The sequence below is a fragment of the Dioscorea cayenensis genome, chromosome 1 (assembly GCF_009730915.1).
Source record: "Dioscorea cayenensis subsp. rotundata cultivar TDr96_F1 chromosome 1, TDr96_F1_v2_PseudoChromosome.rev07_lg8_w22 25.fasta, whole genome shotgun sequence".
Classification (NCBI taxonomy): Eukaryota; Viridiplantae; Streptophyta; class Magnoliopsida; order Dioscoreales; family Dioscoreaceae; genus Dioscorea; species Dioscorea cayenensis.
Genome location: NC_052471.1, coordinates 545365 through 565786, shown reverse-complemented (window position 1 = coordinate 565786; position 20422 = coordinate 545365). Strand labels below are relative to the sequence as shown.

General features: G+C 33.1%; 5 protein-coding genes across 5 annotated transcripts; 3 read left to right on the top strand and 2 right to left on the bottom strand.

The window, feature by feature from the left end:
• Window positions 1–142: 142 nt before the first annotated feature.
• Window positions 143–2773, top strand: LOC120262734 (cell division cycle 20.2, cofactor of APC complex-like). Its single transcript, XM_039270669.1, has 9 exons — window positions 143–312; window positions 399–512; window positions 597–770; window positions 1149–1418; window positions 1594–1696; window positions 1794–2110; window positions 2185–2334; window positions 2432–2588; window positions 2690–2773. The coding sequence occupies exons 1-8, from the start codon at window positions 238–240 to the stop codon at window positions 2579–2581; spliced, it is 1353 nt and encodes a 450-aa protein (XP_039126603.1). The 5' UTR covers window positions 143–237; the 3' UTR covers window positions 2582–2588; window positions 2690–2773.
• LOC120262750 lies at window positions 2634–3761 on the bottom strand. The gene is made up of 2 exons (XM_039270670.1): window positions 3556–3761; window positions 2634–3351 (listed from the first exon to the last, which is right to left on the bottom strand). The coding sequence occupies exons 1-2, from the start codon at window positions 3644–3646 to the stop codon at window positions 2765–2767; spliced, it is 678 nt and encodes a 225-aa protein (XP_039126604.1). The 5' UTR covers window positions 3647–3761; the 3' UTR covers window positions 2634–2764.
• Window positions 3762–5705: 1944 nt separating this feature from the next.
• LOC120262154 (peroxidase 60-like) lies at window positions 5706–8234 on the bottom strand. The gene is made up of 8 exons (XM_039270228.1): window positions 8224–8234; window positions 8005–8105; window positions 7819–7897; window positions 7644–7721; window positions 7105–7273; window positions 6836–7015; window positions 6563–6722; window positions 5706–6121 (listed from the first exon to the last, which is right to left on the bottom strand). The coding sequence occupies exons 1-8, from the start codon at window positions 8232–8234 to the stop codon at window positions 5706–5708; spliced, it is 1194 nt and encodes a 397-aa protein (XP_039126162.1).
• Window positions 8235–9083: 849 nt separating this feature from the next.
• Window positions 9084–9764, top strand: LOC120262147 (putative invertase inhibitor). Its single transcript, XM_039270216.1, has one exon. It carries the CDS (start codon window positions 9084–9086, stop codon window positions 9648–9650), a length of 567 nt encoding a protein of 188 aa, XP_039126150.1. The 3' UTR covers window positions 9651–9764.
• Window positions 9765–14512: 4748 nt separating this feature from the next.
• Window positions 14513–18645, top strand: LOC120265226 (ras-related protein RABH1b-like). The gene is made up of 6 exons (XM_039273111.1): window positions 14513–14723; window positions 15226–15296; window positions 16790–16878; window positions 17096–17207; window positions 17475–17565; window positions 18245–18645. Exons 1-6 carry the CDS (start codon window positions 14607–14609, stop codon window positions 18389–18391), a joined length of 627 nt encoding a protein of 208 aa, XP_039129045.1. The 5' UTR covers window positions 14513–14606; the 3' UTR covers window positions 18392–18645.
• Window positions 18646–20422: the final 1777 nt, after the last annotated feature.

Sequence of the window (20422 nt, the reverse complement as noted above, 5' to 3'; positions counted from 1 at the left end):
AACTTCATGTCAGCGTTAGATTATTGCCACGTGTCTCACTCAAATCTCCACCGTGCGATCACCTGCGCTTTTGTAGAATAACGCGGGAAATGGAACCAGAAAATGGCGCCCCATTGAACAGACCGTTAAGGCCTTCTTTCTCTTCGTCTCCAAGCGCTACCATAAACCCTAGTTTCTCTTCCAGATTTCTCAAGAATTCCTTCAAGATCTCTTCTTTATTGAGACCTCACCTTCGAGATGGATTCGCCATTGATGCGTCTTCGTGAGCGCGAGTGGTTCTCTGCTCCGAGTTCCACTCGATTCTGCGATCCGGTACCCCAAAAATTTAATCTTTTTCTCATTTTTTTTTTCCTTCTGATTTCTCGTGTTCTTTTTCCCTGAAATTTGGCTGTTTTTAGGGCGATAGATTCATACCAACGAGGAGTTTGATGAATCTTGATCTCGCTCACTGTTTACTGACAACCAAGGATCAAGCCAGAACCTCTAATCAATCCCCAACCCTCAATTCAAAGGTTGAACCTTTTTGTTTTCTTTTTTTTGTTTTTGTTTTTCTTTGGTTATTGAGATGCACTTCTTAGAATGGATGAAATGTGCAGGAGGAGTATAGGAGGAGATTGGAAGAAAACTTGACATTGGATGATGAAGGGAAGCCTTTTAGGATGCTGGTTTTCAAGCCAAGCCCTAAGAAATGCAAGAAGAGTCTCTTTTTAGCGGATGAGATGTTGCAAGATGAGAAGAAGCCTCCACAAACTCCTCGTTGTATACCGACGGTAATGACTGCATTCTTTTAGTAGTATGATTGTTCACTCCATTAACAATTGCTTGGATTTTAATTCAACCTTACATTGCTTTAAGCTTTTGGAGAAATTATGAGCTCAAGTTAGCTTTCAGAATCATTAATCTTGTTCTTAATTTGTTAACACTATGAACCTTATAAAAAGTGAAAGAAATAGTGAATTGAGAGTGATGAGATCATCTACGATTGGTAAGATGTTCTGTTAATAATCTGGTTTTTGTTGTTTCTGTAAAAATTAGCAATCTGAATATACTGAGTTTGGAAGTGTTTGAATTGATGCCTTATTGACTGATGTCTACATTTTGAGGAAGTTTGGACTGATTTTTATGCTCATATAATGATCATTGGACAGGTAGCAGATCGAATATTGGATGGACCAAAGATTTTGGATGACTATTATCTCAACCTGTTGGATTGGGGCAAGAACAACATTCTCGCAATCGCGTTGGGGTCATCGTTATATTTATGGAATGCTGCAAATAGTGAGGTGCAGCTGTTACTGACAATGGAGAATGAGGAAGATTACCCCACAAGTGTCTCATGGTCTGATGATGGGAAAACATTAGCTGTTGGGTTTGCAAGCTCAAAAATCGAGCTCTGGGATGCTGTTGCATTGTCTAAAGTAAGATTATTTTGCGCTGAATTGATGCATTATTTAAACATTTTGGTACCACTTCTTTTAGATTTTAAGCTTAAGTGATGTCTATTAGAAAGTTTTTAAAAGTATTGACATTTTAGTAGAGGAAGGCTTTATCTCAATCAGTGTCTGTTTCTTATATGAAGATTTCATCATGCAGGTGAGAGCATTAGAGGGACCAAGTGACAGAGTTGGAAGCCTTTCTTGGAATGAAAAGATCTTGACATCAGGGAGCCGTGATACTTCCATTATCAACCATGATGGTACATCGTCTCATATCCTTATAAATATCTATAGAAGAACAATATTTCAATTTGCAACAATCTAAAACTTTTCGTTTTTTGCCGATGTCTGCTTCAGTAAGATCATTTAGCCAATCAAAGTCCTATTTTCAAGGACACACGCAAGAAGTATGTGGTCTGAGATGGTCAAGCAGTGGGAATTTTTTGGCCAGTGGTGGCAATGACAACATTGTTCATGTTTGGGAATCTTCGAAAATGGGTTCATCCAAGTTTCTGCACAGATTTACCGATCATTCTGCAGCTGTGAGAGCTCTGGCCTGGTGCCCATTTCAATCCCATCGATTGGCTTCCGGCGGTGGAACCCTCGATCAATGTATTAAGATTTGGAATACTCAGTTGGGAAAGTGCATCAAAAGTACAATAACCGGTGCACAGGCAAGTCTATCTCTGGTTACATTTGCTATTCCTCCAGTTCAGTTTGTTGATGTATTTCTCTTGTTTCTATTCAGGTTTGTGCTTTGGAATGGAACAGACATCAGAAAGAGATATTGAGTGCTCATGGATACAATCAAAACCAGCTGAGTTTGTGGACATACCCTTCAATGTCCAAAGTTACAGATTTAAGAGGCCATACAGCCAGAGTTCTTCATCTTGCACAGGTATTTATTATACTATCTTTTAAAGCATTCTATTAAGCTTTTTCCCCCCTTTTTCTTTGGTTTGAATATGTGTGTATTCCATTTGGTTCACTTACAGAGTCCAGATGGATCAACATTGGTTTCAGCGGCCGCAGATGAGACGATTCGTTTCTGGAAGGTGTTTGAACCACCTTCTTCTTCAACATTGAGGTCAAGCATTGATGAAAGCCACAATTTCTTTTCTCTGAAAAGAATGCACATAAGATGAACAAAGTGTATACATTACTTGCATTCTCCCTTTCACTTTGTATACTGGGAAGTGCATCAAAAACTCTCTATTTAACTGTCTATAAAATTTTCAAATTGTAAACAACAGGTGTTCAGAAATACAGAACAAAAATTTTCTGATTGCAAGCAACAACAGGTGTTCAGAAATATCTACAAATACAACTCAATTGAGCATACAAGAATGCAGAAAAACCAGAAGAACAACAACAACAGCTAAGAGAATTTCCGAAAGGAAAAGCTTCATTCCGGCACTGCAAGGGAGATCAGTTCCACTGAAACAACCGGTCTTTTGTTCGATCCCTTTTCCGCCTTCAAGAACAAAACTAGAGTTTGTTTTCCCACTGCTGAATAACACACACCAGAAATTCGGTCCTCGATGATCTTTACTGAATCCTACACCAACTTCAGTATGTTCTTTACTATGCAAAAGAGTAAGCATTTGCTTGTTTTGTATCAGAACACTGGAAAAGGCTTGTTGTGGACTTAGTTCATTCCAATTGCAGCCAAGAAGATGACCAGATATAATACCAACTGTGGGTAGCTCTACACCGCAATTCGGCGCATAAACTTCGGTAATATTTACTTCTGGTGGACGGCAATTCATGGTATTATTTTTACTGCAGTTTCCAGTGCATTCAGATATGTATTGCAAAGCCATGCAGCCTAGTCCTGCACTGTCATACAATTTTGGTAGCTTGTTTGATGTTCTATTCTGATTTATCATGTCCACAATCTCATTAGCAGGATTTCCTAAGAATGAATTTTTCAAATGTAACACATAAAGAGTGTCAAAGATATAATAATAATCTTGTATATGATAATGATACATCAAAATCTTCAGCAAAAAACTGCATAAATTGTAGGAGCTATTGAGTAAATCATAATAATAATAATAATAATAATAATAATAATAATAATAATAAAATTTGGAATGAAAGATGAGAATGAATGTACCATGAACTTCAGCAGAAACTTGGAGAATGATGAACAGTGAGAGATGGAGAAGATGAGGGATGGAGTTCAAGGACTTGTTTGGATTCCACATTTGGAGGACCAGAACAGAAACAACCACAAAGAAGTGATTTCTTTTATCTGGTTTTTTTCTTTTCTTTTTTTTTTCTTTTGGTAGAATTAAAAAGCATTAAAAGAATGAAAATGGAGAAAGTGGGTTACAAGCTGGTTCTTGTTGTTTATGGTGGTGGGGACAGCTAAAAAGAAAATATATCTGGAAAAGCTGCAGTGATGAGATTTGAAGACATGTTTATTTATTGCTGAACTTTTTGGCGTGAATTCAGGCTCAGTGGCATCATAAAGGAGTGCAGTGGGTGGAGCCCAAATGCCCAATTATATCATACCTTAATTATATATGTATATGTATTTCATAAGAGCAAGGATTGATTTTTTTGGGATTCAAAATTGAAAAACTCTTTTAAAAATAAAAAATAAAAAAATTTTTAAAAAATTCTTTTTATAAGTAAATATAAACAAATTAAAAAAAAATTATTACACATCATATTTATGACATCAAGACAATAGCTTAGTGGTTAAAGTATTTGATTTCTATGTGAGAGATCTGAGTGTTTGACTCTCTCTTAGGGTTGTTTGGCCCGTAAGTAGGTGTGATGTAATTTGAATTACAGGTAAAATCCCAACATTGGTTGTTTGGTTTACTGTGAAAGCATTTTTGCTGTGAATTAAGTTACTTTTTTTTGGTGTTTTGCTGCATTTGGACTTACGGCCAAATCGGCCGTAAGTCCAAATGCTGCATTTCTTTTTTATAAAAGTAACCCCCGAAGGACTTCGTCACCTTGCCTGCTCACAGATATTCATTTACAGGATTTCACAGGATTTCAATCTTCTTCATCCTTAATGTAAGTTATCTCTTTTAATCAAGTGAGATGACTTCTTATTAATGCATAGTTGAGGAATAATAATAAAAGTATATGTATTTTAGGTAGTTTATCTATTTTATAAAAAAAAAATCATATTTAAACTATTTTATATAATAATTTAACTACTATGTGTAATGATTTAAATAAAATATATTCTCTTTTTTTAATAAATGAAATGCCTTTTTGTGTTTACTCATAAAATTTATATAAACAAAATTAAAGCCTTTTCATGTCATTTCAAAAATTAAAATTTAGATTCAGACTAAAAAGTTCAAGTTACATGTATACTAAATCTTCATCCAAAGAAACAAGTTATATATTAAATGAATTAAATGAGTTGAGAATCATTCATGGTGTACTCTTTGTTGTCCCTTCAATTGGGAATGTGAACAGCGTGGCTACTGCCAAGTCATTTTCACAAAATTCTCTTTTCATTATTTTTTTTTAAAATCATCTTGGAATTTATAGCCAAAGTATCTATTAGTCAAATATCAATTAATTAAAAAAAATTTTGATTTAAATTTTCCTTCTAAATTGGATTGACTAACTAATATATGCTTTGTTAACTTGTATCATGAAATAACATTTGATTTGCTCTCTCTCTCTCTCTCTCTCTCTCTCTATATATATATATATATATATAATATTGGTACATTCGTAAATAAATTATCCATGGACATTTTCTTATCAATCATTAAATTTGAATTTAACTACCATTAAATTTGAATTTAACCGTTGATGTCATCTATTTTGATCAACAGTATTTTATAAAAGATATTATCAACCGTGTTAAGTGGGATGAATACTGTTTGATTTTAATCAAACGGTAAAAAAAAACTAAATCACATCCATACCCCTTTATTGACACTAATGACACCTCTTTTGTTTATATTGGTCATCTGCGTATGTCCTGACAAATCGCTCATATATATATATATATATATATATGTGCAGGAGAATAATATCAAAATTTTTCTTTAACGAGATAACATAAAGAATAATAATTAAGTACAATGTCTTAAAAAAAAAAACATAAGTAGCATTCATAAATTTCCCACAAACGTGATTAATTTCACTCACATTTATTTTGATAGTACAAATTCAAAACTTCAACTTTAAAAAAACACAAATGTCAACATGTATCAAAACACAAATAAGTCAAATATCTCAACATAAATGAATGAAATAAATGTTTTAAAGGTGAAGATCGAATCATGGAAGATTAATAGCTCTGCAAGATTTACGGATATCTCCTTGTGTACCAGTGAGAACTTCAATGGCACCCATTTTAACCATGGCATTGTTGAACAAGAAAGGGAAATTGAAACCATTGGCTAAATAAGTAACCATATTTTTCGTCGCGGAGTCTAGTGCAAGACTCTGATCGATCTGAAGAATGCCTTTCTTCGCGATGATCTGTTTGTAAAAACTATTATCGATGATGTTGGAACTATACTTATTTTGATCCAAACTAGTGAAATTATTCACAATCACATTCTGAGGACAAATAGTTCTTAGTTTTGTGACAAGATTAGGATCCATGGTTTTATCAGCATCATTAGTACCATTGAAGTTATAAAGACGGTTGACGAAGTTTGCACAATGTGCAATTCCCACGGTGTGGCCTCCTGAGATATGACAACACAGTGATTAATCAGCCTAAAATTTGAAATAATAATTAAGTAATGATAAGTGGATAAATTGCAAATAAAATTGCATTTATTTCATTTGATCAGGTTGTAAAATCTTTTAACACCAAAGCTTCTCATTTTGTCCATATATTAGAGGGCTTTCTTAGCTGCTATCTATTAATCCTTTAACTACATCTCTCTTAATCACTCTTTTTAAACCAATTACACTAGGCAAAGTTGACCTTTAACTGTATCTGTGTGTGTGTATAATATATACATGATTGTAGTCATAAAAATCATATTAAAAAATAATTTTAAAATGACTAAATTACTGTTTTTTTTTTTTCATTTATCTCTTTTGTGTGTATGTGTGTGTGTGTGTGTGTGTGTGTGTGTGTGAGAGAGAGAGAGAGAGAGAGAGAGAGAGAGAGAGAGTACCAAGGAGAATAACCATGTCAGTGGTGGTGAGGTTCTTCTTCTGAAAAGCAGCAATGGACTGAGCTACAGAGAAGAAAGGAGAAGGAAGATCTACATTGCTAGCCAATGACACTCTTCCATCTCTCCTTCCCATTTGAACTGCATATGGCCATCCCCCAGCCTATAATATATAACCAACAATCACCATCCATTCATTCATTTCTTAATCAATCTTATAAACAATCATTAATCATTAATCATCATCATCATATCTTTGTTAACTTATATACATACCAGTGCAATGGCATCTCTTGTTGCAGCAACAATGATATCAGCACATGAAACAACACCAGGGCAAGCCTTCTCCAGTGCAGCCTTCACTTCATCAATGAGATCATAACCCCTCACTGTTAAATTCGGTATTGCCATCTTCTCCGATGAATCCCCATCGAGTAACAGTGATGCATCACATCCCTGTAATTTAAATTTAACATGGTATCAGAGCCGATACAAAAGGACTGCTGTTAGTTTTGAGAGTAACAAGTATAAGCATGGATCAGTACATGAACAAAACAGTCATGGAACTGCATGCGGATGAGAGCAGGGGTGATGGTGGGATCTTTAGCAAAGCCGGCGGCAACAATGCGGCGGATAATGATCTCAACGTCGTTGAAACCACACTTGCCTCTATAGAACCCATACTTCAGCTGGGCCTGGCATGACATGGCCAGGCTTAACAGCACAAGAATGGTCAGGGTACCAACTGAGGATACCTTCATTCTCACTGACACTGGTTATTTCTTGGATCTGGAGTGCTAGGGATGTGCAAGTCAGGGCATGAAGTATCTCAATTTATATAATGCAATTGGAGCACCAAAAGTAAGAGCAAGACATGGATTGCATAACATCCTAGCAATACACATATATAATATGCATATCAATGTAACTAATAAGAAGAGCACTTCTACAACAAACATTACAAACGTGCATGCATGTTTGACAGTTTGCGGAGGAGATGAATACTGGTGCAAAACAATGTCAAATATTCTTCAGTATTATTGTATTAATTGAATTAAAGAAGAAAGTGTTGAAAAACACATACAAGTTTAGTTGATGGCTACACAGGCTTATTGGGTTTGACTTTGAAATTTTCCTGAAACAATCATAAACATTAGCACGTCTGAAGGGAGTAAGAAAGTAGAAATATAATTTAACTCTGATGTTGAAAACTTGGAATATAAACAAACAACCTAAATGGAAAAGAAAAATCAGCTTACATCCTGATTTCAGCTAGCTTTTCGCACCGGAGAAATGGTAAAACTGAAAATGCATGGTGAACAGACTTAATAGAAGAATCTGCAGAAATTGAATCTTTCCATTAGATCATATATGAGGAGTTACCACATTCAGGATCCCATGAGAGCAATATATAATATAAAGCATTTAAAGAACTAATCTCAAACATGAAAATATTAACACCACCAAGACAGATGTCATTGTCAGCATTTCCAGCTTGATGAACAATGCTGGATTTGCCATCTCAATTACAGCACCCAAATTGAATCTGTAACAGTCACCAAAACACATTCTTGTTCAAAGCTGCAGGTATCACGTATCAGAAAAGTCAGCTATCTTCCGAGGCAAGTCTATACTTTTAGTAAAAATTGCAAGGTAAATCTCACTTCATGTTCATCTCTGTATATGAACATGATGTGGCATTTTATGTGACAAAAAAGGACCCAAGATTTGTTATATTTGGTTGCTAATTTGCATCTCCAATCCTTGAAATCACCATCTGCATACTTGAAAGGGATGCACGAATGAGAAATCATCCTCCAAAACACATCCAGGTGTTAAAACAAGAGTCCTTCAAAATATTGCATGTTTTTTTAACATTTTTTTTTTCAAAAACATTAAATAATATGCACGTAAGCCGAAAATTGGACATTAAGCCTGCATATCTTCACCTGATTACACAGGATATAATTTATAAGTCTATATACAAAACCAGTAATTCAATATCACCACTATATTCAAAGTAATTCAGTATCACCAATATATTTAGTTAAATTTAAACTCAGGGTTTTTTCAAATATCGTGCATGTAACAGCTTTCTTCTATTTGAAGTCGATCTAACAATTTATCCTGTCTCGATACATGCACACACATAATTAAAAATAAATAAAAAAATAATCCTAATAAATATGTATTTTTTTAGAATATTATTTAAATAAAATAAATAGTTCCCCTCACACTAAACACTCAAAAACCAAAGAGAAAGACCTAACAACATGCAGTATGTGTTGTATGGCCAAGAAACCATTCCAAGTTCCAACTCCTTAATTAACGCATCTACAAGAACCATTCAACACCCTCTCCCACTCTTAAAACTCCCCCTTCCTCCTCCTCCCTCACTCTTCCATCCCCCTCTTCCCTTCTCTTCTTTATATATATATATATATATATATTTTAAAATTATCACTATAATATATATTATTATATATATAATAAAGAAAAAATTATATATATATATATATATATAATGAGGCCTTTAAAGTGTGTGTACTTATTCATCTTCATATTGTACCTAAGTGTTCGACAAAATGCCGCAGCAACAAGCAAGGACGGGACGTGCGCGACGGTGGCGGGCGTGGACGAGACGTGCAAGACATTGGCCGAAGGCGAGGACGATATCAACCTAGACTTCTGCGTATCGACACTGAAGTCCGACCCGCGCAGTGCGTCGGTGGACATGCACGGGTTGGCTGTGATCGCTACCCGGCAGCTTCTCGCGCACGCGTCGAGCACGGAGTCGAAGATTGAGGAGATGATGGAGCTGGAGATGGATGGGAAGGAGAAGGATGCGTTTGGATCTTGCTTGGATGAGTATAGAGATGCGTTGGATAAGCTGAATGATGCGCTGGATAATCTGAATTCGAAGCTGTATGATGAGGCGATTGCGTTGATGGAGAAGGTGTTTGATGCCGGCGAGATTTGCGAGGAGGCGTTCCTGGAGGTGCAGGAGGGAGCGTCGCCGGTGGCTTCGGAGGATCGGAACTATGGGCAGTTGGCCGGAGTGGCGCTGGCTCTTGCCAAATCGGTGGAGTGATTCAGAGCTTCTGTGAATGAAGGAATGCACGCAAGGTGTTTGTAGTTTTGTCTTTTAAATTTTTAATTTCTTTTTTTTTAAAAAAAAAATTTCCTCCCTTTTATTGTGTTGGTCTTTTATGTTGGGTTGGTGTTATTTGTAGGAGCGAGAAGGTGTTTTTATTTATTTATTTATTAATTTTTAATGATAAGGAGGCAGGATCTCTCTGTGCTTTGTTCCATTGGGTTATAGTATTTATATAAGGAATTTTGCATGTTTTATTTTATGATTAGTTTTCATTGAATTTGTAAATTTATAATGTATATATTGTTAGGAAAAAATTAATTTTAATTAGCATGCAATTAATCAACTCATAATTTAATTAAAATCAATAAAATAGAGTTGGAACGATGTAGCATTGGATTAGACTTGCAAAAGCACTATCTTAATATTGAATTAACTCTCTTTGTGCAAAATAGAACAGTCTCTCTCCAATTCCAGGATATATTAATCCACCAAAAAAGATCTACTTGTCGCATGGTACGTTCGGCAAGTGTCACCAAAGTTCAGTTATTTGAAGCAGCAAAGATATCAGAAGATGTGATTGAGTGAATGAGCATTTGGTTGAAAAACATGATTGGCACATAATTCATACACTTGCACACAAAAACGCAAACCCAACAATTAGCACATAAGCATACATATAGTTTCCTGTTAGCTTGGTGTTCATCACAAAAACACAAGCCTGAGTCTGTTATTTAATTGATGTCTAGCAACAACCAAGATGCCCTCTACCAAATGGTATTCACCCTTCTATCTTTGCCACCATCTAGCCTCCAACAGTGTTTTGTTCAACGAGGGGATTCATGAAAAAAAAATGAGGTCACGTCATAATTCAGACATAAACTAAATCACATTTGAGTATCGGTTAAACATAGATAAATTTTATTTGAAACTTTTTCTTAACATGCATATGTTGCTAGTTAATACATTGAGCGGGACCACCATATAAAAAACTTACGTCCCGATATTTACTAACATTGTAGCACTCTTTTTTATCTTATGCGACGTTGAGGTTATCTTCAAAGTCATACGCATTACTATTTTTATCAATAGCTTGGATTCCAAAGAAATCCGTTGCTTTACCTTCACCTTCCTCTGGGTAGTGACCGCTACCCATTGCAGGACCTTTTTCATCTCTTTGATACACCACATCTCCAATAAAATGAACCCAAGATGCATCATCTGCCAAACTAGTAAAAAGAGATCCCGGCCAATAACCTATTGCGCTCAATTCATCATAGTGACCAGATGATCCATAATAAAACCACCAATTTCCAGAAGCTAAGTCTTGTTAATAGATCAATTTCATAAAATTTTGGCACCAATGTTAGTACAATAGGAAAACATTAACCATTTTAATAGCCTCAAATTTTGTTGATTATTATTTTAAATATACCATGTTGAAGGCGATCCCTTTTTTCCAACTTTGAAAGGGTAGATTTTTGGTAATTATGAGCATATATCAGAGAAACATCATAAACACAACCTTAAAACTACATGGTTGTTGATATGAAAGATCCAAAATGACAGTGTGTAGGAATGAAATGACTAAGTAAGAACATACCTTGGAGACTTTTATTGTTATATTATATTGTGGTCCATCATAAACTGAAACTTGATTAATGGAACTTCCTGGAATTATATTACTCTTGTTAGCAAGTATAAATCCTGAGCATCGGGTATCAAAGCAAACTGTTTGATATCCATCTCCCTATTAGTAAAAAAACAAATGCAAATAGATCAATGCACTTCATACACTTCCACGTCATTTATATATAATATAACACACCATATTTAAAATATTACCATCCAAAGTGTAAATAAACTGGGCAGGTGTCATGATACAGGTGTGGGTGTACCTACAAATGAGGAACGATTTAGAAGTTGAATTTGAAACCTATCACGTGCACCTATACATGAGGACCATAGAGTAAATATGTTAAGATGTTACCAAACTGTACCCATATTTCACTCGGTATACAGAAATTCAATTTATATCTTTTTTATCACCCTACTTTGATTTGATTTCAACGGGAGAACACCCGAGACATTCCGGTTAAAAATATCTATTTTGGACACCAAATTAGCCATATAGATGGTGTTTGGGCACTTCATATGTTGATGTTGACTTATCATGTCACTCAAAGAGTCACTCCATCCCCCTAAATGCCATCAAATTTTATGCTAACATGGCTCCTAGGGTGACATAGCAAATCAATATTAGCCTATGACGTGTCCAAATATCTTCCTCGTGGTTAATCTGGTGTCCACATCAAACATTTTTCACCAAAATCCATTGGGTGCCCGCTAGTTGGAATCAAATCTAAGTAAGGTGACCAAAAACAATACAAATTGAAGTTTAGTATCCAACCTGAAATATCGGCGGAGTTTGGTAACCTCCTCTCAAGATTTTTACATGTTAAACATCATAGAAATATTATACAACAAAAATGTTATTTATAACAACATATTTTCTTTAGAATGATGCACAAAAATTGAAAGTATGGTTAACGCATAAATGGAGAAGAAGAAATTTAAATATGGATACTAAACTTACTACAAAATCACTTTTGAACGAAAACACAACAAGATGATGTTCACCATTTGTAAATAAAATAAATAAACAAATTATTATTGTTTGCAAAATAAATAGTGTTATATTATCACCTATTAGATTTTACATATTTTGGCAAAATTAAATAAATGCAATTTTATTTTAAATGAGTGCACACGCGATTATAAATTAACTTAACTATTATGACCTATGAGAGTATATAAATCATATAAAATTTTAGGTAAAATAACTTACATGTTCGATCATATCATTAACTTCATCATTCGTTGAAATAAAACTTTGATTCTTGAACATCTCACTCCACAATAAATTGTGTTTCAGCACTTTTTTCCTGCAAATATGTTTTTATGTTAGAAAAACTATTTGTTATTACAGACAGATAAAACACATTTTTCTTACAGAATATTTGCAATTACTTTAGTCTTTTAATTAATCAGGTCAAGACCAGTATAGAATACTAATGCCGCAATTCTTATTAAAGCACCCATACATTGGTTTTGGTGCAGAGTAATATCTAAAGGTAGCTTCTCCAACAACAAAAAAAGACGTTTTTTTTTTATTTTCATTTTTGTTTTTTATTTTTTTGGTCTGCACACTTCAACAACGTGAGGAATTTTATTTTAATACCACATAAAACCGATACTCATTTATAGAGCTTCAAATGGCCATTAATTATGCATATATCTCTTCAATAAAAAAAACTGCTAAAAAATCTTTGAAGATACTAAATTCACTTATATAAAAATAAGATAGATTGTATTAGATTCTTCTCCCAACACAAAAGCTCATAGATCGAATCTTAATAGTGGCCTCCTCATATTTCTTAAAACGAAATAAATAAATTATTTTACTATTTTTCTTTTTTTGATGTTGAAAATTGGAATAAAATTCATCTAAATCTGTGTTTAAACAGTTAGTCAGATATTGCTACATGTAAACAAATAAAAATATTTTAAAACGACATATAAGAATATATTAGCGGTTACTCATTTTTACAAAAATACGCACGGTTGATGTAGAAGAAATAAATAATATAAATTTTTACTTTTTATCTATCAGATGTATGTGCATTGTCATTTTACCAAATTCCAAATATTATTCAATAAGTATATAAGTGAACCGATGATGACAAAAGAAAAAGTGGTAGAATGCTACCTTTGGCATGGTTGCTAGGACTCCATTGTCAAAGATAATGAGAGAAAGGCATGCAATCATCACACAAAAACCATAATTTGCATTCCATATCTATGTATTGTTATAGGCTTTCAAAAGAAATTTCATGGTCTATATATATAGAAAATGAGTAATTAACTCCACATGTCAATGTTCAAACATGATAGACTTGTATCTTTCAAGATTTATGTGAATCTTGAATCTTGTAAGATTACAAATAATATCTTCCCCGATAGTGCAAAACGTGAGATTTGTGTGAATCTTGCTAAATTACAAATAATGTCTTCCAAGATAGTGTGGTATCTAAAACGTGGATGTATTTTTTATTTTTTTAATACAATGGGTAAATTATAACTTTATTAAAAAAAAATGAAGAGAGAAGGGATAAACACGTGTGAAAGAAAAAACAAAACACAAAAAAAAATAAAAGTACAAATTGAAGTTTCTCAATGGAGATGAGGCGACAATGAGAGTCAAGAGGAAGACAAAGTCTAAACCGGTGAAAACTACGTGGGTGTATTACTATTGTGGTTGTCAACAAATTTTAAAAAAACAAAAATAAAAATCACCATATACTAATAGAAATTTTAAAATAAAGAATAAAAAAAATACTAATTTTAAGCATATTGTCTACTTAAACCATTTTTAGAAAACTCTTTTAACCAACTATTGTAAGTTTCTCTTTAGATTTAGATTAAAAAGTTCATATTTTTTTTCCTAAATTTGTACGTACTTTCAAAAGAAGAAAAATCACTAGTACAAATAAATAAAACTTTTCAATAGACTACCAATTGTCTTCTTTTAATTTCTATATTATAGCTTTAAAGATTAAAATTTTTTGAGATTTTATAGCACTTAAGCGAAATTTATGAAAAAGAATTTGGTTAGATATCTTAACTATGTACTAATTATAATTAGTTGCAGTTATAGGCAAAAAAAAAAAAAGTATTTCTTAAAAAGTGCGAAATGGAGGTATATTATTAGAAAAGTTATGCTGATCCAGCGGAACACCAGATAAATCACTGACGCGGTTTTCTATTCTGCAAAACCATCAGATCGAATTCCATTCGATAATTTTTCTTTTTCTCTTTCGATCTCGATCTCGATCTCGATCTCGATCTCGTCTCCATCTCTCCGTCTTCTCTGCTTCGATCTTGGACTCCGAGATGGCGCCGGTGTCCGCCCTGGCTAAGTACAAGCTGGTCTTCCTCGGTGATCAATCTGTGGGGAAAACCAGCATCATCACCCGTTTCATGTACGACAAGTTTGATAACACCTATCAGGTATCTATTCATGGGTTTTGATGCCAGATCCAGCGGGAATTTGATCCTATTTGAATCTTGATTTCAATTGTTTAGGTTTGCGATCTCGTCGTTCCTTGTTTTGATTTGAGATCGTCATTGGACGTTGATCTTATCATGCTTTTGTTTTGTTGAGCTGAGTGCCGGGTTAGTTCGGATTTAGGTTTTTGTTAATTTGATTTTATTGACAGATCTAGAGTTTTAATAGGGAGCTGCAATTGGGATAGTGTGTTCTCAATCCGGGATTGAATTGTTTCTGATTTTTTTACATTTCAATTGATGGTTTAATGAACTTTGCATCATGCTGTTGCTGGGAAATTCCCGATTTATTATTGAAAACCGAATTAAGTTACTGATAATCGGTGAAAGTTGATTTTTTGATAGCTTTAGTTGTTCAAGTTGTTTGTTTAATCGCTTATAAACATACTGTATGCTGGTTCTATTGCCTTTTGGTTGCCTAAATGTTACATTCTATGATGAACAGGCTACAATTGGCATTGATTTTCTATCAAAAACAATGTACCTTGAAGACCGAACTGTCAGGCTACAGCTTTGGTATGATCAGATTTCAATTGGTATTTAAAATGTTACCACTGCAATTATACTTGATTTTGTTAGTCTATCGATTTATGCATGCTAACCATAGTGGAGATCTAGAAGATAGAGGTAGAGGTAACCGAAGATTTTGCATGTTCTTATTATGTTCCTATAATATGCGCATTGTAGTGAAATGGCATAAGATGTGAATGAATGTTTATCTTAGAGTTTGGAGTATAACTGAATCTATATTTCAAAGTAGGAAATCGCGAATGTTGAATCAAATACACATTTTCCCTTGAATGCTTGTAAAACCTATCCTCTAACTCTAGCTGAAGGCCTTATGATCTTGCCATATCTACAGGCCTCCAGTTATCATAGTATCACTCCCTTTGCTGAGAATGAATAATAAATGATATTAATTTGATGTCGAGCACAATTTTGATCATATCAATGCTATTCCCACTACCATCTACTGTTTATAGAAAATAGTTGGGCACTGTTGGAGTAATCTTAATTAGTTTAGATGGTGACTAGGTGGTGATCATTTCCTACGCTGTTTCAACTTGCATTTGATCTTATCGGTGACTACAACTGACTATTCAAATCCACAGTGGGAACTGCTGATATTGGCATCCTGGCTGAAATTTTGATAAGTATAGAAATCCAGAATATCAAATCATGATTTCTTTTGTTTTCTTTAGATTTTACTTATGCAAGAATTTCAGACATTAGGTATTGTGACATTCATGTTTAGGATGTGGAATTTCTGACATGATAGATATCCATGTTTTCATATAATATTGAAGTCTCTCTGCATTCTTTCTTTCAAGTCTGTGTTTGTGTATCTCATTTTAAGTTTTAATTTAGCTTTATTGTAAATTCATATCTTCTGGCTTTGGCTCTTCAAACTAATTAAATATTTTGTTGTCTATGTGGATTTTGATCTCTTTTTCTGCTATTGCACCTGTGGATTCCTATTGTTTTGCTCCTTGGATTTTTTTTGGCTTTCCCTTCTGTGACTAGATTGTATCTTTATACTCTCCAAGTTAGAATTTTTTTTCAACATAGTCCTAGGCTTCTTGGTGTATTTATCCTTTCAATATTCTAATAAATATCCTCCAGTGAGTGAGGATAGGTATTTTTTGTAATGATTTTCCAAGATGTGCAAGATTGTGCACATTCTTCTATTCAATTTTAAAAACCTTGTTCTAAGTTGATATTTGCTTTACATTTGTCTCTACATTTATCTACAAGTAAAACCTTTCTTATCCACTTGCCTTGTGAAGTATCATTCTAGAAAACAATGACGTGGATGAAAATCTTTTGTGGATAAGACTATAAGTTACTGGCAAAGACATTATTTTACAAGATTAGAAATGAAGATTATATAAAAAAAAAATTCAATTCTTCCACTATTAAACTTAAAAAAAGATACTAAGTGATTCAGTCCATTGTAGAATTGCAAGATCTTTCTAAATATAGGCTTTATTGAGTTTATTTTGCTACAGGGATACAGCAGGCCAGGAGCGATTCAGGAGTCTCATTCCAAGCTACATTCGTGACTCTTCTGTCGCAGTTATTGTATATGATGTTGCCAGTATGTTTTCTTCAAAATACATTTCATTGATATCCCTATTTTTCTAACTAGCTTGCCAACCAAATGTGGGATTGGCATTCATGGTGTACTAGTTCCAACGTGAAATTTCTATCCATACCAGATGGATATCAATTGACTTCTTTTCTTTTACATGGATAAACACCATATTACAAGAGAATACTTGCTGACTTTCTACTGGAACTGTTGTATAATATAGGTCGTCAATCTTTCTTGAACACCTCAAAGTGGATCGAAGAGGTTCGTACTGAGAGGGGTGGTGATGTTATCATTGTCCTTGTTGGCAACAAAACCGATCTTGTTGATAAAAGGTGAACTGCTGCTATACATGTTTTTTTGTTATGATGGATAAGATTGTTGTCCTGCAAATTCTTTGTGTTGAGATTAATTTCATTTAGAATAGAAACTCATTATGCTTTAAAATCTAGTCAATGACACTTCCATTTTCATAGATCAGCTTGAGACTTTTCTGTTTTATTTCTTTGAATGTGCTTTTTGTATCTCTGGATGTGTAGCAAGTTAATAGACTCATATATTGCTGTTCACTGAGTCATTTGTGAACATGGATGATGTTGTAGGCAAGTTTCTATCGAGGAAGGAGAGGCCAAAGCACGTGACTTGGGCGTCATGTTTATTGAAACAAGTGCCAAAGCTGGTTTCAACATCAAGGTTCAGTTTCTCTTGAATAAAACTCACTTTCCCTTTCCCTCTTTATAATAATGATATGCTGTCTTACTCTAATGCAATGTGTTGTGGAAATTTTATGTGTCCATAGGCTCCATACGAATATCTTCTCTTTAGATATCCATATTTTTTGTGTTTCAGGTCTGATCCTACTTCCCACAAAACACTACATAATTTTTATTTGATTTTCAATCTTGATATTTTGTGTGTATACTGTATAGATGTATATTTGAGTAATCTTTTTTTTTTCTCATTTTTTTACATTTCATAATTGTTTTATCTTCTCCTTATCTTAATAATAAAAATTCTATTTTACTTTAAAATAAATTTTGATATAAATTAAATCCCCTGTCTAAATTCTATAACTTGTTTTATTATAATGTTCTTCACACACGTTCACCCGCCTACAATTTGTGTGCTTGTGTGTTATAGTCTCTATGGACTTGTTCATATATCCAGTTTTCATTAAATTTGAGTGTCAGACATTGTTGTCGCTGATATAGATGATTCAGAACCCGTCATGGTGTTAATAATAATTAGGCAACAACCATAGAAACTTTTCCTTTCTGATCCTTATGATCCATGCTTTGCATGCAATACAAGTCTGACCAAAATTATTTCCTCTGGATACTTGCACTGTTTTAACTGTGAGCTTTCTTCGCAGGCACTGTTCAGAAAAATTGCTGCTGCACTACCAGGTATGGAGACACTTTCGTCGACAAAACAAGAAGACATGGTTGACGTTAATCTGAAAGCCACCAGTGCAAACTCCGGCCAATCGCAGCCGCAAGCCGGAGGATGCAGCTGCTAAAACCAAAACCAATTTGAGATTCCCAGCAGTATTTCTTGTGATCCAGCATTAGAAATTTATTAATTATGTTTCATCCCCTTCTCCATTCTAGTGTTGTTTTTAATATAAAGTTTTTTTTTTGTTTTTTTTTGTTTTTGTTTTCAAGTTTCTGGTTATGAAATTCTACTTTCGAACTTGTTTGTTAACAAATGGAATTGAAATGTGCATCATGTATATTAGTGTAGGGAGTTTGATGAATAAGAAAATTTTTGTGAGTTTGATGAGTAAATAATATTTACTTGAATTCTGTATATATGATTTGTCTTACTTTTGTTGGCATTATGCTGTTTAACAGTTTAAGTTGTTCTGGGTAAAAGGAAAAAAAAAAATTATATGTTCCTATAGAAAATATTATGAGTGTATATCAATATGAGAAATTGTTTTAATTTATCTATTTTGATTTTGTACACCAGTAAAATTTGAGATAACCACAATGTATAGTTTATGATAAACTACTTATTATCTTTCTCAATTTTTATTAGTCCCGTGAAAAAAATAATGTCACTATGTCAATAGGATCTGTTCATCCTTTGTCCAACATTTTATCAAAAATGGAAATATAATTGACTTTTGCTATGATAAACATTGAAATTAAAATCAAATCAGGTTCAAACAAATATAATAATAGAATTAATTTTAAAATTGAGTTAAGATTAACAAATTTGGAAGAGAGCTTGATGATATTGATGTTGTGATACAAACGAAGTTGAATATATATTGACAACATGATGGCGAGGATGATGATATTAATGTGAAAACAAAAAGACATAATGATGAGTTGAAGGACCACAAACAGGTGCGTACTTTGACTAAACTTCTTTTTTTATATCACGCCGCAATTCCCGTTACCTGTCCGTGCTCATGGCCCATCCGTTCCCATATAATTGAGAGAATTTTTTTAATATATATATATATATATATTAATAGATAGATTCACTATTAATTATTTCAAAATTTTTATTAGAAATCATATTTAAATGAATTTCACGGAATAAGCGCAACAACAATACTATTCCTATGAACATATATAGTCATGATGTACATACTAGTAGAGAATTTGATCATTCAACCCATGCGTTTTGATCTGACAATACTAAATTTGAACCGTAAACTTATGTTTATAATTGAAATTTATTATTACTACTTTATTCATCAATGTTTTCACCTAATAATATGAAATTCGGATGGTAAGATAACATTCATAATAAAAGATTCATTACTGTTATTGTGTCCAACGGAACTTGAACTCTTTAAATTTTCACGTAGGAATGTGTTATATGTATTAGTATTTGTTGACTTTTGAAAAATTAATAATTAATTAAATAAAATGGGCGGATTATTACTTCTTTACATTCAAATTAATTTTTTGTTTTCTTTTACTCTATACTTTAGTAAGGCTTTTTTTTTTTAATCCAATGTCTCATGTTGATATGGGCCACATGACAAAGTGCTCTTCAACTACCACACTTTGTTTTTTTTTTAAAATAAGACACATGAATATAGTAAAACATCAATTTTTAAAGAAAAATCTTTTAAGTTGTTTAATGTCACATCCTCAAAGAAAACATAAAATTTAAATAAATAAAAAATATGTTATTTATATAAATTTAATATTTTATTTAGTCTTTCTATTATAATCAATCTATCTTTTTAGTCCTTATATTATAATTTATATGTTATCAGTTTCTCTATTTTTATGTTTAGAAAATAACAATCTCCCTCCGATGGTCACTCTTTTCTCATCCAATACGCTGATATGACGTAGATCATTTTTAAATAATAATAAAAAAACACTGAAAATAATAATAATAATAATAATATAAGAGTAATATCTTATTTAATTTATTTAAGAAATGATTTAGGCCACGTCAACATCTTAGATGGAAAAAGAGAAGAAGACTGACATTTCCAAAATATAAAAATATAGGAACTGATAGTAAAAGAACTGCAAGCAAACAAATTATAATAGAAGACTAAATGGACAAATTAACT